Here is a 17,506-nt window from a genome sequence, read left to right on the forward strand (position 1 = left end):
GAAAAGCAAAGTCCGAGACTAAGACTGTGAACAGGCTCCCACAGCTGGCTGCCCTGGGACAAAAGAAAAGCGGGTGCTTTAAAAGTCTTAAAGGGACAAGGGTTTAACAGGTGGACAAGATTGTCCTGGCACACTCAGCCCAGCAGGCTGGAAACTTTAAGGAACTTCATACGCCCTAAACCCCTGGGTGGCAAAGAAGCTCTGAAGCCCCTCATGGTGATAAGCAGCTTGCCGTTCATTCTCCCCTGCTGGCACTGCAAGCAAACCAGCTGACCTGCCATTGCTGCAGAGCAACTGAGGAGCTGCCCTGCCTAGAGCAACCACACAGAGGCTTCTCCCAGCACGCAGCTAACTGGGCCAGACCCAGAGGCTGCCCTCTGCCCCTAGTCAACCAACACAGACAGCGGAGACTGGCACAGAGTCCGGAAGGCACAAAGTGGCTGTGTTCTCGCGGTGAACACATGCTGCTTGCCTGCAACCCCTAGGCCATCCTGAGGGCTGCCACACCCACAACAGCTCAGGGGATTAACCCAGAGGCTGCCCGCTGCACCCGCCTGCCCAACACAGGCAGAGGAAACTGGCATGGAGTCCGCGAAGCATGTAGGGGCTCTGTTCTTGCGGCAAATGCACGCTGATTACATGCAACCACTGCCAGAACCCTAGGCCATCCGAAGGGCTGCCCTGCCCATGGCAGCTCGGGATTAACCCAGAGGCTGCACCCTGTGCACAGATGACCTACACAGACAGAGCAAACCAGCGCAGAGAATGGGAAGTATGTAGGTGCTCCGTTCTGGTGGCGAACATGCACTGATCGCGTACCACCACCACCAGTGCCCTAGGCCATCCCGAAAGCTGCCCCGCCCACAGCAGTTCATGGGATCAACTCAGAGGCTGCTCCCTGTGTGCGGTTGCCCAGCACAGGCAGCAGATACCGGCACAGAGTTACGAAAGAAAGAAGGGTTGCCGTTCTTGCAGGAGAACACACGCTGCTCACCTGCAACCACCACCAATGCGCTAGGCTGTCCTGAGGGCTGCCCCGCCCACAGCAGCTCATGTCATTAACCCAGAGGCTGCTCCCTGTGTGCAGCTGACTGGCACAGGCAGCAGAGAAGGGCAAGGCGACTAACAAGCAGGAAGGGACTTTGTTCTCCCAGCTGACACACATGCCACTTGCCAGTGATCACTTCCATCACCATGAAAAGGCAAAAGAACCTTGTTCAGTCCAAAATACTTAAAACACCAGAGGGAGGGCCTGGTGAGTCTGAAATCACCAATCTTCCTGAAAAAGAATTCAAAATAAAAGTCATAAGCATGCTGATAGAGCTACAGAGAAATATGCAAGAGCTAAATGATGAATTCTGGAGAGAGATAACAGAAATGAAACAAACAATGGAAGGATTTAAGAGCAGACTGGATGAGGTGCAAGAGACTGTTAATGAAATAGAAATGAGAGAATAGGAATACAGAGAAGCTGGGCAGAAAGAGATAAAATGATTTCTAGGAATGAAAGAATATTAAGAGAACTGTGTGACCAATCCAAATGGAACAATATTTGCATTATAGGGGTATGAGAAGAAGAGAAAGAAAAAGGGGTAGAAAGCATCTTTGAAGAAATAATTGCTGAAAATTTCCCCAATCAGGAAAGGAAATACTCTCTCAGACCATGGAAGTCCACAGATCTCCTAACACAAGGGATCCAAGGAGGAAAACACCAAGACATATAATAATAATTAAAATGGCAAAGATCAAAGACAAGGACACAATATTAAAAGCAGTCAGAGAGAGAAAAAACATCACCTACAAAGGAAAACCCAATGAACAATCCCAAATGAACAGTCTAAATTCATGAGTATTGAAACTGAAAAAAGAAGAACAATGAGGCCCAAAGTCAGCAGTAGGAGGGACTTAATAAAGATCAGAGAAGAAATAAATAAAATTGAGAAGAATAAAACAATAGAAAAAACCAAGAGCTGGTTCTTTGAGAAAATAAGCCAAATAGATAAACCCCCCTAGTCAGACTTATTAAAAGAAAAATACAATCTACACACATAAACAGAATCAGAAATGAGAAAGGAAAAATCACTACAGACACCACAGAAATACAAAGAATTATTATAGAATACTATGCAAACTGGATAACCTAGAAATGGACAACTTTCTAGAAAAATACAACCTTCCAAGACTGACCAAGGAAGAAACAGAAAATCTCAACAGACCAATTAAAAGCAATCAAATTGAATCAGTAATCAAAAAACTACCGAAGAACAAAACTCCCAACCAGATGGATTCACCGCTGAATCTTATCACATTTAGAGAAGACATAATACCCATTCTCCTTAAAGTTTTCCAAAAAATAAAAGAGGAGGGAATACTCCCAAACTCATTCTATGAACAGAGCATCACTCTAATACCAAAACCAAGCAAAGCCACCACAAAAAAAGGAAACTGCAGACCAATATCCCTGATGAACATACATGCAAAAATACTCAACAAAATATTAGTAAACCAAATTCAGAAATACATGAAGAGGATCATATACCATGATCAAGTGGGATTCAGCTCAGGGATACACAAGGGTGGTACAACATTAGAAAATCCATCAACATCATCCACCACATCAACAAAAATAAGGACAAAAACCACATGTCATCTCCATAGATGCTGAAAAAGCATTTGACAAAATTCAGTAACTGTTCATGATAAAAACTCTCAACAAAATGGGTATAGAGGGCAAGTACCTCAACATAATAAAGACCATATATGACAAACCCACAGCCAACATTATACTTAACAGCGAGATTGGTAAGGAAGAAGTCAAACTGTTCCTGTTTGCAATTGACATGATGTACATAACAAACCCTAAAGAATCCACTCCAAAACTACTAGAACTAATATCTGAATTCAGCAAAGTTGCAGGATACAAAATTAATACACAGAAATCTGTTGCATTCCTATACACCAATGATGAACTAGCAGAAAGAGAAATCAGGAAAACAGTTCCATTCACAATTGCATCAAAAAGAATAAAATACCTAGAAATAAAACTAACCAAGGAAGTGAAAGACCTATACCCTGAAAACTACAAGACACTCTTAAGAGAAATTAAAGAGGACACTAATAATGGAAATTCATCCCTTGGTCTTGGGTAGGAAGAATTAATATTGTCAAAATGGCCATCCTGCCTAAAGCAATCTACAGGTTCAATGCAACCCCTATCAAAATACCAACAGCATCCTTCAATGAACTTGAGCAAATAGTTCTATAATTCATATGGAGCCACAAAAGACCCCGAATAGCCAAAGCAATCCTGAGAAGGAAGAATAAAGCAGGGGTTATCTCGCTTCCCAACTTCAAGCTCTACTACAAAGCCACAGTAACCAAGACAATTTGGTACTGGCAGAAGAACCTACCCATAGACCAGTGGAACAGAATAGAGAGCCCATATATTAACCCAAACATATATGGTCAATTAATATATGATAAAGGAGCCATGGATATACAATGGGGAAGTAACAGCCTCTTCAACAGCTGGTGTTGGCAAACTGGACAGCTACATGTAAGAGAATGAAACTGGATTATTGTCTAACCCCATACACAAAAGTAAATTCGAAATGGATCAAAGACCTGAATGTAAGTCATGAAACCATAAAACTCTTGGAAAAAAATATAGGCAAAAGTTTCTTGGACATAAACATGAACAACTTCTTCATGAACATATCTCCTCGGCCAAGGGAAACAAAAGCAAAAATGAACAAGTGGGACTATATCAAACTAAAAAGCTTCTGTTTAGCAAAAGACACTATCAGTAGAACAAAAAGACATCCTACAGTATGGGAGAATATATTCATAAATGACATATCCGATAAGGGGTTGACATCCAAAATATATAAAGAGCTCATGCACCTCAACAAACAAAAAGCAAATAATCCAATTAAAAAATGGGCAGAGGAGCTGAACAGACAGTTCTCCAAAGAAATTCAGATGGCCAACAGACACATGAAAAGATGCTGCACATCGCTAGTCATCAGAGAAATGCAAATTAAAACCACAATGAGATATCACCTCACACCAGTAAGGATCGCCACCATCCAAAGGACAAACAACAACAAATGTTGGCGAGGATGTGGAGAAAGGGGAACCCTCTTACACTGCTGGTGGGAATGTAAATTAGTTCAACCATTGTGGAAAGCAGTGTGGAGGTTCCTCAAAAAACTCAAAATAGAAATACCATTTGACCCAGGAATTCCACTCTAGGAATTTACCCTAAGAATGCAGGAGCCCAGTTTGAAAAAGACATATGCACCCCTATGTTTATCACAGCACTATTTATAATAGCCAAGAAATGGAAGCAACCTAAGTGTCCATCAGTAGATGAATGGATAAATATGTGGTACATATGCACAATGGAATATTATTCAGCCATAAGAAGAAAACAAATCCTACCATTTGCAACAACGTTAATGGAGCTAGAGGGTATTGTGCTCAGTGAAATAAGCCAGGCAGAGAAAGATAAGTACCAAATGATTTCACTCATCTGTAGAGTATAAGAACAAAGAAAAAAACTGAAGAACAAAACAGCAGCAGACTCACAGAACCCAAGAATGGACTAACAGTTACCAAAGGGAAAGGGACTGGGGAGGATGGGTGAGAAGGGAGGGATAAGGGGGTAAAGGGGGCATTACAATTAACACATATAATGTAGTGGGGGAGGTACATGGGGAAGGAGTATAACAGAGAAGACAAATAGTGATTCTATAGCATCTTACTGTGCTGATGAACAGTGACTGTAATGGGGTATGTGGGGGGGACTTGATAATAGGGGGAGTCTAGTAACCATAATGTTGCTCATGTAATTGTACTTGAATGCTACCAAAAAAGAAAGAAATATTCTCTGTTAAAATGACAGGTCCTTGGAATATTTTAGAACTATAGTTCTAAGAGCACAGCCTCTGGGTCCATACCATCCAGATTCAAATGCCAGCTCTTCCACTTAACTGTGTGATCATGCCTTGATTCTTCATCTGTAAAGTGAGAATAGTAATGGTACCCCTGTCAAAAGGAAGCTGTATGGATTAAATGAGTGAATACAGTTTTTATTCCCTAATCTGAATGTATTTGGGGATTTGGAAATTCTCACATTTTAAACTGTAGTATGGGTCACATACAGCATATATGACACACCCCTAGAGGTTCTGGGTAGCACCCCATAATTAAACACAACCCTATTTCTGTAGCAAATATATTCATACTGTGTAAATTATTGGAGAAATAACTGTAAATAGCCTTCTACTTCAGTCAGGTTTTGTTGCCAAATAAGGAAAAATAATTGGGGTTTTAGAGCTTTTTGATATCAGCACTATAGATAAGGGATTGTGACTGTATATGTATATATGATGTGTGAATCAAATTAAGTCCTGTATATGTTATTACTCTTACTGTCATTTAAAATACTATTTTAGTTGATGGAATGAGGGGGCATGATGAGGTGTCTTTTTTTCCTTACTGAAATTTCATTCACACTATTTGTTTTAAGTAGTTTTTTCTTAGCCATATCCTCCTTTTAGAAACTATCTCCACTTTGCATGGCTCAGGCTTGACCCAGCAGGAATGCCCTGTTACTGCTGACACCTAAGAGCCTGTGGCCTCAAAGGTTGGCTGCCTTCTAAGTTAACATGGACTAAGGCCAAGACATTTGTGGAGCTCAAATTGTAATTAAATTCTGGTGGTTTCTGTTGTTCTTGGAAAGTTCAGATCACTCAGTCATATTCAGTTTTGAAGACTATTAATAGTTTATATTTCTTTCTACTTTCATGTTTGGAAAATGTATCAGAAGATATTATTTTAAAATAGTTCTTTACCACTCTTTATTTCTGAATGATTCCCTGTTAACCACCCCCACCATCCTGCCTGCATTAGCACTTACATTGACCTTACTGTCTTAACCTTAAAGTACATTTATAAATCAAGTTTATTTATAATTTTAAGCATATTTATAAATTAAGTCCATTTAAATTAAAACAATTTAAATAGAGGAAAATCACATTAAATATATGTCAGACCTCTAGAGGGTGAATTACTTTAAGCTTAGAAACAATAGATGTTCTCAAATGAAAAGTTTGATGGGGTATTTTTCTACATTAAGCAGTTGTATTTCCTCCTTGATTAATGCTGTTGGTTTATGTTCTTGTCCCATTTATGTATCGGGAAGGCATCCTTAACTAATTTTGTAAACTCATAAGAATATTCGTCATTTTCTACAATTTTTTTCTCAATCTCCCTGGATCATCATTTTTAAACACTTTTTGTGATCCCTTCTGTTAAATTTGTCATTGTTTCCTTAGGTTAAATTTCTAGATAGAATTGTCAGATCATCTTTGGAGAGTGAATTGGATTCAATTTGAGTGATAATGGCAGCGTTCTGTGGGCATTCTGCAAAGGAAGAGGCAAAGTGTACACAGGTCCTATTTTTTTTAGAATAAGAAAAAGCTTAGCATTTAAATCACATTCTCACAGTAAGTTTTTCATTGTTTTCCCTCTGGGATTTAAAAAGTTACATCATGTCAGCATTAACTGTCTTTAATGAACCTATCTATTGTATGACAGCAAACTCTGCTGGGGAGCAGATTGCTGTTGAGTTGACTCGGAGCCCTGTCCAGGCTCCTTGCCTGCCTTCCCTTCCTTACTAATTAGTAACTCAACAAGTAGATGTGTAAGAGGTAAGCTGAAACACTTTTATGAAAAAAGCTTAAGGGTGAAGATGTTGGAGAAAGTCAGGGCCTTGTCTGCGCATTTTGATTATCCATTCATGTTCAGTCACCCGTTTCAGTGGGTAATTTGGAGTCTGCTGTCTGCTGTTAGCTACATTTCTAACCTACCCTTCGGGACTCTCTTCTGTAAACTGTTGGGATACTTCCAATTTTTATTTTGCAGATAGAAGAAGTGCCTGGTTGTGCCTGCAGTCACTCAGTAACACAGTGACTGGAGACAAATTTCTATCCCTGACCCAGTTTACGGTGTTTACTGAAGGAGCGTCAGTGCTCCCGGGCAGCTCCGTCCTGAGCAATTTACAGTCTTGCTGCGTGCGGTGACGATCGCACGCCCCGGCACCCCTAAGCCCTGTGTCTGCACCGCCCAGCACCACAGCGCTCACTGGGCGGGGTCATTCAACCTTAAGTGAATTCAGCCCCTCTATAGCGGGGGCTGCATCTCAGATGCTCAGTGGCCCCAAGTGGCTGGCAGCTGCGATGCCACACAGTGTGGACACACATTTCTTTCACTGCAAAGAGTTCTGGACAGTGTTTTAGGCTTCCCCTCATCACCATGGAACCTTCACCACATAATATAAAGAGAAAATTACTCACACATTCCCCTATTTTAAAAACATGGAAGCTTCTTGGCATTCTTTTTCCTTCTTCCCTTGTATTTCAGAGGATGCATAGGTCATCCTTTTCAAAGCAGTTCCCTCGTGGACTGCTTCCAGTCAGAGGTTCTGAACTGATGGGAAATGGGGGATTGGAACTCTCAGTTCTTCCCTAGCACCCCCCTCCGGCTGCATTATTCAGCATCTTCCTGTTCACCACCACCTTCCCCGGTGCCCACAAGCATTCTTACAGACCACTAGCCCATTTCCTGTCCTCTCTTCACTAAACTTCTCTGAAAAAGTATCCCGGACACCCTGTGTACAGTTTCCCACCACTTTTCCTCTGCCCTGACAATCTACAGCCCACACCCCTCTCCGGCGTGCCCCTTGGAGCTCCTGCCAAGCCACAGCCTCTTCCACTCGCCCTCGCATCAGAAGAGTGATCCTGTGGGCACCTTCTTGATGCTGCTGACCCTTGAACAACATGGGTCCTCTTACACATGGATTTCTTTCAGTAGATATATAAGGGAACTCTGTTTTGGAGATTAGCAACAATTTGAAAAAACACTTCTTTCCTCTAGCTTACTTTAAAGAATACTGTGTATAATACATCGAACATACAAAATAGGTGTTAATTGACTGTTCATGTTATCAGTAATGCTTCCAGTCAGTAGGCTAACAGCAGAAGAGTCAAAAGTTATGCTCAGATTTTCGATTGTGCCGGGGGAGGCGGGGAGGGAGGGGGCAGAGCCTCTAAACCCCCTGTGGTTTTTCTTTCCACTTTACTTCCATGATGTTTCTCTTTTGGCTCTCCTCCTGGAGTGCCTGTACTCAGCCCCCTCCACAGGCCCCTTCCGTGTGCCAGTGCTGTTCTTTCCTCCTTCCATTTCCATTTTCTCACCCGTGACTGGCTCCAGGTATTGCCCCAATTCTGAAAACTCCCAAGCTTACCTTCTCAGTTACTTGATCTTTTCTCTGAACTCCAGATCAAAGGTCTACTGCTGTTGGTCATTTCTGTTAAGATTGTCCTGCCTGTAGCTCAACATTAAAACATCCATCCAGTTCTAAATGCACATTCTTAGCTGTTGGGCATCTTTTCCCATCAGTTGCTTATATATGGCAAATTTCACCAGGCACCACTTCGCAGCCACTTCTCTCCACATCTTTTTCCTTCCTTACTCCTTCCCTTTGTTTGCCACATCGTGTCTGTGTTAACACTGCGGTGGTTCTTCTGGGCACCCCTTGCTCACCGGCCCTAACCTTTCAGCTGCCCATCCTCGTTTGAGGTCTGGCTCTCTTTCTATATTCGTACTTCCATTCTCTCAGTTTTTCACTCATGTTGCCAGATTAATTTCTCAAAGTCCATTTAAAGGAAAATACAAACACACATATGCAAGCATACATATGTGTGATAATTACCAATTTAAATTCTTGAATAAACAGTAATAACTCGGTTTGAAAATCAAAAAGTACCGAAAGGCGTGCCATGAAGAACAGCTCCCACCGGTGCCCTTTAGCTCCGTAGATGCGAATCTCCTGACAGGTGGTCATAGAATAGCCACTTTGTATTTGTCTCAGAAGAATTGAAGATCAGTCACAAAGATCTCCTTTTTGACACTTGTATAGACTTCCTCTATAAATGTATCGTAACTTACTGAACTAAACCTCTACTGGTGGACAATTAAGTAATTCACATCCTTTCCTATTCCAAACCCTGCTGCAGGGAATAACACTTATAATTCCTTTTGCTCTTATGCAGGTACGTCTGCAGGTCAGTTGTCAGCTTATAGTTACTGGTCCTTGAATGCCTGCACAAGTGCTGTTTCTCATGTGCAAGTCACAGATATGTCAGCTCAGTAGCCCCACCCCCCACCCCATCTAGAAGTCTCAAGGACTCCCCACTGGCAATAACTCTGTCTCCACCCCGTCAGTGTCAAGGAGAAGTAGGCAAACAGAGGGCACACTTAAGGGTGCCTCCTGTCGGACTGTGCATTCCAGATGACATTCCCCTCCTGTCCCCCTGGCATTTCTGTCTCCCCTCGTGCAGGGTACCTCTGCTCTCTCTAGGCCTGCCCAGCACATTTCCTCCTTTGAGACCAAGCGCACACACCACCACATGCATGAAGCTTCCTTGATTCCTGCTCCCTTCTGCTGAAAAGAATCTGGCCTCCCACTGAGTAGTCCGTGGGCATATCCCCCTCTGCCCCGGATTACACTGCAGTATCTGTAGTTGTAATGGAGCCACGAGTCAGCCGCGCCCCAAACACAGGATGGCGCCTTGCTTTGATTCCTCATTCCCCAGAGTCTCCTGATATGGTGTTTTACATAATACTAATGAATGGAAAAGAACAAAATTGATTCTATTCTTGTCTGAATTGAGGAGTTCGGGATTACTTTTGGGGACTACTTGTAATGTAGAAATCACTCCTGTCCTTGTGCATTCTGACTTTTGGTTAAATTAAAACGCCTTTCTCTCCCTCCTAGGAATGTTTTAAGAACCTAGAGCCTCAGAGTCTTGCCTTCTTGGTGACTGCTCCTGGGGCTCCGGAGAGATAAGGATGCCATTCCATTCCGTGTTTATTCTGTTGCTACCTAAAAGCACTGGCAGGGCCCACATGTGGTCTACATTACAGCACAACCAGGCCATGTGTGATTGGAACCAAGTGTTTGTTTTTATTATGCGTTTAAGATTGCTTTTTTGAAACTTCACTTTTAGTTTACAAAAAAGTAAATATGAATTACGGATAGAATCTAATTTCACCAGTGGGGTTTTGACTATAGCTTCACTAGAGGGTAGAGCCGCAAACTGCATTTGACAGTGGATCCAGGGTACCCTGTGTTCTGAAAGGGATGTCACTGAGGTACGGCCACCCTGTATTGTGATGCCTTCTCTTTTCTGTGCTGTTAGGTTTTTGAAGAACCTTCCATTAGCCTTTTTGCTCTGGAACATTGTGAGGGAAGAGAGTTACATCTAGAAGAGGCTGTGAACTCTGTTCTGAACAAGGATCTGCACTTCTACACCCAGTCCGTGTGGGTAAAAAGTGGACTGTAAGTATGGAACAAGGGCATGGCCTGGTTCAGACACTGTTTTAGGACCGAATTCCTCCATGGCTGCTCTGTTCTGGTCTGATGGTACTCTACCCCTTTTCGCTTGCAATATAATAATTGAACTTTCTGTTTAAGTACAAGAAGTCTGTGGACCATGTCCAGCATGTCATAGATGCAGTGGTCTGGGAGAAGAGCCCTTGGGGAAAGAGGGGCTGCCCTTGTATTCAGAGTATGTGTCTCAGAGTAGGTGGGTCAGATGGCTTTAACCAGTTGAGCCTACTTTCCTTTCAGGAGAAACCTATTAAATCATCAACTAAGACAGCTCAGCACCATTGCATGCTAAAGACAAGTGACAACTGTTAAGATGAATAGCGTTCTCTTGTATTTTGATTTGACATCTCATTCTAGAGCTGTTTGCTGCAGGGTACACGGTACTTACTTTGATGCCCCAAATCCTGGCCAACGTCGCCCACACCATTGTTGCTGTTCATTCAGGTTGTCAGGAGTGCATCTATGGTGTACGGGGCCAGCACTTTTACAATCTGGGAGACTTCTTTAAGAAAATAAATGAAAAGTTATAGATACATAAATACAAGCCTGCGTATTTATTTAGAGCAAAAACAGTAAGAGACCTGCAAGTGAGGGGCCCTGAAGTTGAATCTCTAATGCTTCCTGGAAAATCTGCCTCCCAGGCCATTTCTGGAGAGTGCCCGTAAGCCTGCCCTTCCTCTGGCACCATTGGTGTGTCTGTACCAAAAGTCAACTACAAGATCATACTACCTCTTGATGACTGGTATAAAGATGATCTTTTTATTTCTTATGATTTATTTTATTTTATTTATTTTATTTTGCTATCATTAATGTACATTTACATGAACATTATGGTTACTCGACTCCCCCTATTATCAAGTCCCCCCACATACCCCATTACAGTCGCTGTCCATCAGTGTAGTAAGATGCTATAGAATCACTACTTGTCTTCTCTGTGTTATACTGCCTTCCCCGGGTCCCTCACACACACATTTATTTCTTATGATTTTTAAATTGTGTAATAATCAACCCTGCTAACTTAAATGTTGTGGGATAATGGAAGGGAATGCCAAGAATGTAAATCAATTTGAAAATTAAGTCAACTATTGTAATAAATGGCTTTTGTATTATGCACATGTACAGCAATTTAAGTTTTCCTTTTGCAAAACATTTCACATGGTTGGATGTTCATTAAACATAAATTGATTTACTCTAGGAATAATAATCGCATAATTTATTCCAGTATGCCCTTTACCACTTTACTAAATCTGTTTGAACTGACTTCTGCATCCCTGCGATATGGGATTTTTATACATTTTTACATTCCTGAGTGGAATTGATAGTTACTGACTCACCTCTGGAAGTTTCTCACCAGGTTATTTGACTCTTCTGCGGAAAACTGGTGCCGTTTTACCTTGACATCATTATTTCTTCTCTTTAGCTTATTTCCACCTTGTCTCAGTGTTCTACATTCTCTGTGAGAGGGTCAGTACATGGCCAAAGGAACGGTGAGGGTGGCCTGAAGTTCCCTAGCCTGGGGAGGCTTGTAGATACTGCTTCATGCACAGCCTGATACCCTCATGACAAATTTTGTTTTGTTTTGTTTTTAATCCCCATATTACCCCATATCTCTGACCTGGGATGATAGTGAAGACCAAGCTTTAACACTTCTCAACTGTGGAATTTATTTAGCTGAATACATAATGAGGTACAATGTATTCGAATCTTGCCTAGACTTTATAACTGAAACTTGCTGTCTATTTAAAGAATCTGCAAACCTCTCCACGGCCATGCTATCCCGACTCTACACCAGTCTGATGGTGTAGATTTTTGTAGGCAAGAAGGGGTGGAGGGAACATCTTCCATCTTGTTCATCCATAATTTGGCCAAGCCTGATCTCAGCTGTGGGGAGCAGGGGGCCTTGTCTGAACCGAGCAGGGCAGCCACCTCATCTTCCACACGTGTTCCTGAAAGCACCATCTGCAGTGACCGTGAGCCCTGCCGAGAATTACGGAGAGTTGGCACTCCCAGCAGATTCTCCTTAGCCATCCAGCTTGATAACACCAAAACCAGGGCTCAGCAAACTCTGTAGGGGACCAGCTGTCTTTGCAGTTTACTGGCCTTCCTCGTCTGTCCCAGCTGGTCAGCGTGCCTCCGCTGTGCAGCCTGTTGTCAGTCTGTGAGGAATGGCAGGGCTGTGTTTGTGGAGCACTGAGACTCCTGACTCTCACCTCGAGGCCCTGTCTGGCTTTCTGCACTTTACCTTGACCCAGTGAAAGGCCTGGGGTGTTGAGAAGGATTTGCCAAGGAGCCAGACCTTGAAGTAAGAGTAAGACAGGGCATCTTGGGAGATAATTTTAAGTCACCCTGAGTGGCTTCGGAGAAGCTGTGGGAGGAGGTGTGTCTGGAGAGGTCATTGGTGCCCTGGGGGAGGCCCCTAAGGGCACACGGTGCTGAGCCCACTGCAGTAGAGTGAACTAGTGTCATTTAACTGGGTGATGGTGAGGGTGTAGGGTCTATCTTGGAATGTTAAAGTGTTAGGGAAAAAGACTTGGTATTATCAGAGGAATGCAGAATTTTAGAGCTAAAGGAACCATCTACTGGAAGTAAGGAAACCAGAATCCTAATTGGGGTCCAAATGTTTTGAGCCCCAGTCTGATAGACTTTCTCCTAGTCTACCCTGCCTTTTCTGTTAAAAAACAGGATTACACATTTTTTTTCTTAAAAATCGTAAACACCTAGGGGTTTAAAAAGTGAACCCTCTGTGGTATCATAACAGGTACTTTGGTAAGAGATTGCTTTTTGTGTGTAAGTACCCCATTTTTTTTCTGCCTGCTGTCATATAGGTGGATAGCTTATGAAGGATCCAATTTCTTGGGACGACAAATCCTTCTTGAGCCTAATGAAATCCCAAATTGGACATCATTCAGTGGATGGAAAACAATTGGTTCCCTCCGTCCTATGAAGCAGGTAAGGAGAGAGGAACTGTAAGATCCAAAATAGCTCAATTTTCTAATAGAAATTTTGTAAACCACAGTATCTGAAATACTGACCATTTTATTTTGTTTGCCATTTATGATACAGGGGGGATTCGATTAGGAAATCTATAGGTTTTAATTAATTCATAAACTCATACCTAAGGTCAACATTGGATTTAAGCTTTGAGTCCAAAGACTTCAACCTTGTTGATTTTTCATGGGAAAATAAATATTGAAACATTCATGGCAAGCAGTGGAAACAAGAATGAATGCTGAGACCATACTAGTTCACTAAGCATTTGGAATATCCCCCACTTACAGAATACTCAGGGTAGATCCTGGCAATTTAATTAAAACAGTATTTATTGCCCATGTACTGCTTGTCAGTCATCTGTTCAGACACGTCCCATGGCACCTGGGGTAGGTGCAGGCTCATCTCTCCGCAGGCCTCCGTGGCCGGCTGCCCTCACCTCTCCAGCTGCGCCTCTCAGGTCTAGTGTGCACTCCTGTGGCTGTGCCACATGCACCAGTGTACATGGTGCTTTCCCGGCATAGGCGGTGCCCGCGTCTGGAAGCTCCTTCCCTCATTCTCCGCCTGCCTCGTTCGCACTCACCCCCTAAATTCTGCTTGAGCGTCAGGTTCTTCAGGCTGCCTCTTCCCCCTCTCTCTGAATCAGAGTCAGATCCGACCTGCTGCTGTTGCCGCCAGGTAGTGCCTGTGGTGCGTGAGCACATGTCATGGCTGGACTCAAGAGGGCGACTTCTCGCCCAGCTGCAGCCCAGTGAGGGCAGGGCTGTGCGGGTCTTGCTGGAGGTTCTGTCCCTGGTGCCTGCCACAATGTCCGGCCCACTGTAAGAACTCAGAGACTATTTGTTTAGTGGAGGAATGAAGGTTTGACCTTGTGCAGAGAATTATGGAAGAATCAAGGAGAGACATTTCTTCCTTACTGGAGCTTACATTTTTGTTGGGTACAAACATGTCCAACTCAAAGCAGTAACATAAAATGCAGTGTAATGATCAAAAAAACCACAGGCTACATCCAGGTCAGAGAAAGGAAGTATGAGCATGTAGGAGTGGGGGGGGGGGGACTCCTGGAGAGCGGGAAACCCGCACTAGGCTGTCAGGGGTGTGATGGTCAATGGATGTGCCATTTGTACTTCTCTCTATCCCTTCAGAAACACTTTCTCATCAATTCCAGAAACCTTCCTTTAAGGTAAGAGTTACCCCATTTTCTAGACATGGAAGTTAAGGCTCAGAGAGGGAAAGCAAATTGGCAGAAGTCATCTACGTGTCAGAAGCAGGATTTGAACCCACTTCTGTCATGCCCTAAAATTTGTGTTCTTAAACAGTCACACCCTACTTTCCTCTGAAATAAGATCATTTACAGAGTGGCACCATATATTCCAGGCCCTGAGCTGAGTGATGTAAGTACTGAGGCTCTGATGCTCAGAGAGGACATACTGTTAAAGCAACAGGAGACCACTAAGAATTAACCCAACTGGTCTGCTGCCCCCTTCTCATGCGTGCACACCACACTCCTGCCTGCCGCTCTGCCCCTGTTGGCCCACATCCTGGCTCTGCTGCTGCGACCAGTGACTTGATGACTCATTCTGTCTCTTGGCACCTCAGAATCCTCTCTGGTGAAACTGATCACACTGCTTACTTCTCATATCAGGAGTATTAAGTAAGATGATGTGTGTAAAGAGTCGGATACAACATGGTCATGTTAATATGGTAGCACTTATTTCTAAAGTTTATCATTCACAGTGTCTCTTGAGAGAACCAGAGGTGCTCTTCTGAAGGGTCCTGCACATTAGTGGGCTTTCCTGGCACAGAGTGTGTGGTGCCAGATTTCCTCACATTCACATCTGGCTTATTCCTCACTCCTGTCTCATGGGGTGATGGGAATCCCATTGAAAAGCCATGGGAAACAGCAAGGCAGAAGTGGGAATTGAGTGTAGCTGTTCCTACACAATGCTTAATCCTCTGTTGTTAGAAACTTGCAAGTCAAGTCAGACACTAAGAACGCTGCCCTCAGTTTCGAAAGGTGGTTCCTCTGGGGGAAGGATGTCCCTGACCATTGTTCAGGGTCCTGAGGTAAAGGACATCTAGAACAATAGCCTTTTAATTTTACCCAGAAATTTTTTGACATTATATGTGATATTCTTATATTGTCCTTTAGGAGCTATCTGATTGCTATTCTGGTTAAACATTTACTTTCAAAATATTTTAATAGATCATTTTCCCTTTGGCTGTTTAGGCCACAGCTTTGAAACCCAGCAAAGGAATTCTGGGTTTGTAAACAGTGTTACGGGTCATATTTCCTTTATGGTAAGGCTGTCGGTACTGCTTTAGTTTATATTCTTGTTCAGGAATTAAGGAATAATGTGATCCCCTCTGAAGGTGGGAATTAGGAAGTCACTAAGATACTTACAATGCCTATCAGTGTTTTATAGTATAATTACAGAGGAGTCAGCCTACATGTGTGTAATAAGGGTAATTAGTACCTTGCTTGAGTTAATTGGTTTAAACTGTGCTGTTTGGCCCTAACGTAATTAGAAGGTCCTCTGTGAAGGTCACGCCTGTTTTCTTATGTGTGTAAGGTAGAAGACTATAATAAAGATGTACTGAAGCCTCAAGAATTAATAATTTTAGTGGGAGACAGAATTATAATATAGACCTATTATGAACGACAGAAATTTAAGTTCATTACAGTTGCATTCTGAATATGGAAGTAATTTGAAACAGTTAAAACATTTTGCTAAATAGAGGTCATCTTTATCTGCTTTAAGTTACTGGCTAAAAATTTGTTCTTCTATTTGCTTAGAGTGTTTATTTCCTTTGGAAGGCTAAACATGGCAGCAATTTACCAAAATTCAGCTGGCTTCATGGGGATCTGTCCTAAGTGTGACCTAGAGGAATATTTGCAGGTGGACTTACAATACCATGTTGCATTTCCCTCCCACTTGGGTTTCTCGGAGTGCAAATGCTCCTTATTAAGTAACAGACCCAAGGTGGGAACGGTGTGTCCTGTATTTTATTACACTAAGACTGGAGGCCTAAGTCACGGGGATGAAAGAGTGGCCTCTGTGGAGCATCAGTGACATGCTGCAACCTTTCATCATCTTTCTTATTCACACTACCACCTTTAGAGTTGGTCTCTCTTAATACCTTGTGTCTAAGAGTAACTAGTGCATTTCAGCTCAGGCCTCAGTTCCCTAGTGAAGAGGGAGGGTTTAGGTGTAGACAGACCTGGCTTCTCCATATCTGTGTCAACCTTACTTGTAAAGTTAGGTCATAATTGTCTTTCTTAAAGGGTTGTCCTGATTATTAATTCTAACAAACGATACAGAAGCCCAGAAAGCATTAAGCACACTGCTTGACATATACTAAGCTCTCAATAAATATAAACTAATATCCTTAGAGACAAGTCCTAGATAGAATTTTATTTGACAACTTATTGTATATATGCCAGGCCTAAGGGATGAAGTTCTTTGTCACCCAATTTTTGAATACCTCTGTAATGATTAAACATGCATGATCTCTTCCCTTGGAGTATAAAGGTCAACAAAGAGAGTGCCACAGCAGCTAGGGCCCTCAGCCACCTGGGATTGTCGAGGCCTCCCGCAGTCATTTGGCACTTGCACAGAGCTCAGGACAGCAGTCTGAACACTGCTGTCTTTGCTGTGCTGTTGGGAGACCCGTGCAGTAGTACCTGGCCCTTGTCCCTACTCCTGCCTCCCCCAGACCAGCAAGGACACAGTAGTGATCGAATGAAACTCATCACGTCCCTACCTATTCACCCTTTGCCAATGTAACTATGGTGGTAAATGAAACTGTTACCTTTAACAAAAGGGCATTCTTTGGAAAAGTGTAATAGAAGTGTATAGAGATTGTACAATTGAAGCTTTGTACTCACTGATCTAAGGATTTTCCAATAGAAAATACTGATTCGTATGTATTTTCTAAAGGAAATAAGAGTAATATTGATATAAATAAGCTAAATTACATCACTTCTCACTTCTCCTTAAGCTTTCCTGCTTTGGAAGGATTGATTTATAGATTCACAAGTTTTCTTCTAAATGTCTA

The 17,506-nt window shown here is 42.6% G+C and overlaps 1 protein-coding gene across 3 annotated transcripts in view; it reads left to right on the forward strand.

The window, feature by feature from the left end:
• Window positions 1–17,506, forward strand: part of CRYBG3 (crystallin beta-gamma domain containing 3) — a 111,078-nt gene that overhangs the window by 90,006 nt on the left and 3,566 nt on the right. For 2 of the 3 annotated variants that reach the window (XM_036916564.2, XM_036916565.2), the window contains 2 exons: window positions 10,269–10,408; window positions 13,285–13,408. In XM_036916564.2, coding sequence (XP_036772459.2) covers window positions 10,269–10,408; window positions 13,285–13,408 — 264 coding nt within the window. Of the gene's footprint in view, window positions 1–10,268; window positions 10,409–13,284; window positions 13,409–14,592; window positions 17,494–17,506 lie in introns of those variants that run through there. The other variant, XM_036916566.2, reaches the window with a different exon arrangement.

The sequence above is a fragment of the Manis pentadactyla genome, chromosome 1 (genome assembly GCF_030020395.1).
Source record: "Manis pentadactyla isolate mManPen7 chromosome 1, mManPen7.hap1, whole genome shotgun sequence".
NCBI lineage: Eukaryota > Metazoa > Chordata > Mammalia > Pholidota > Manidae > Manis > Manis pentadactyla.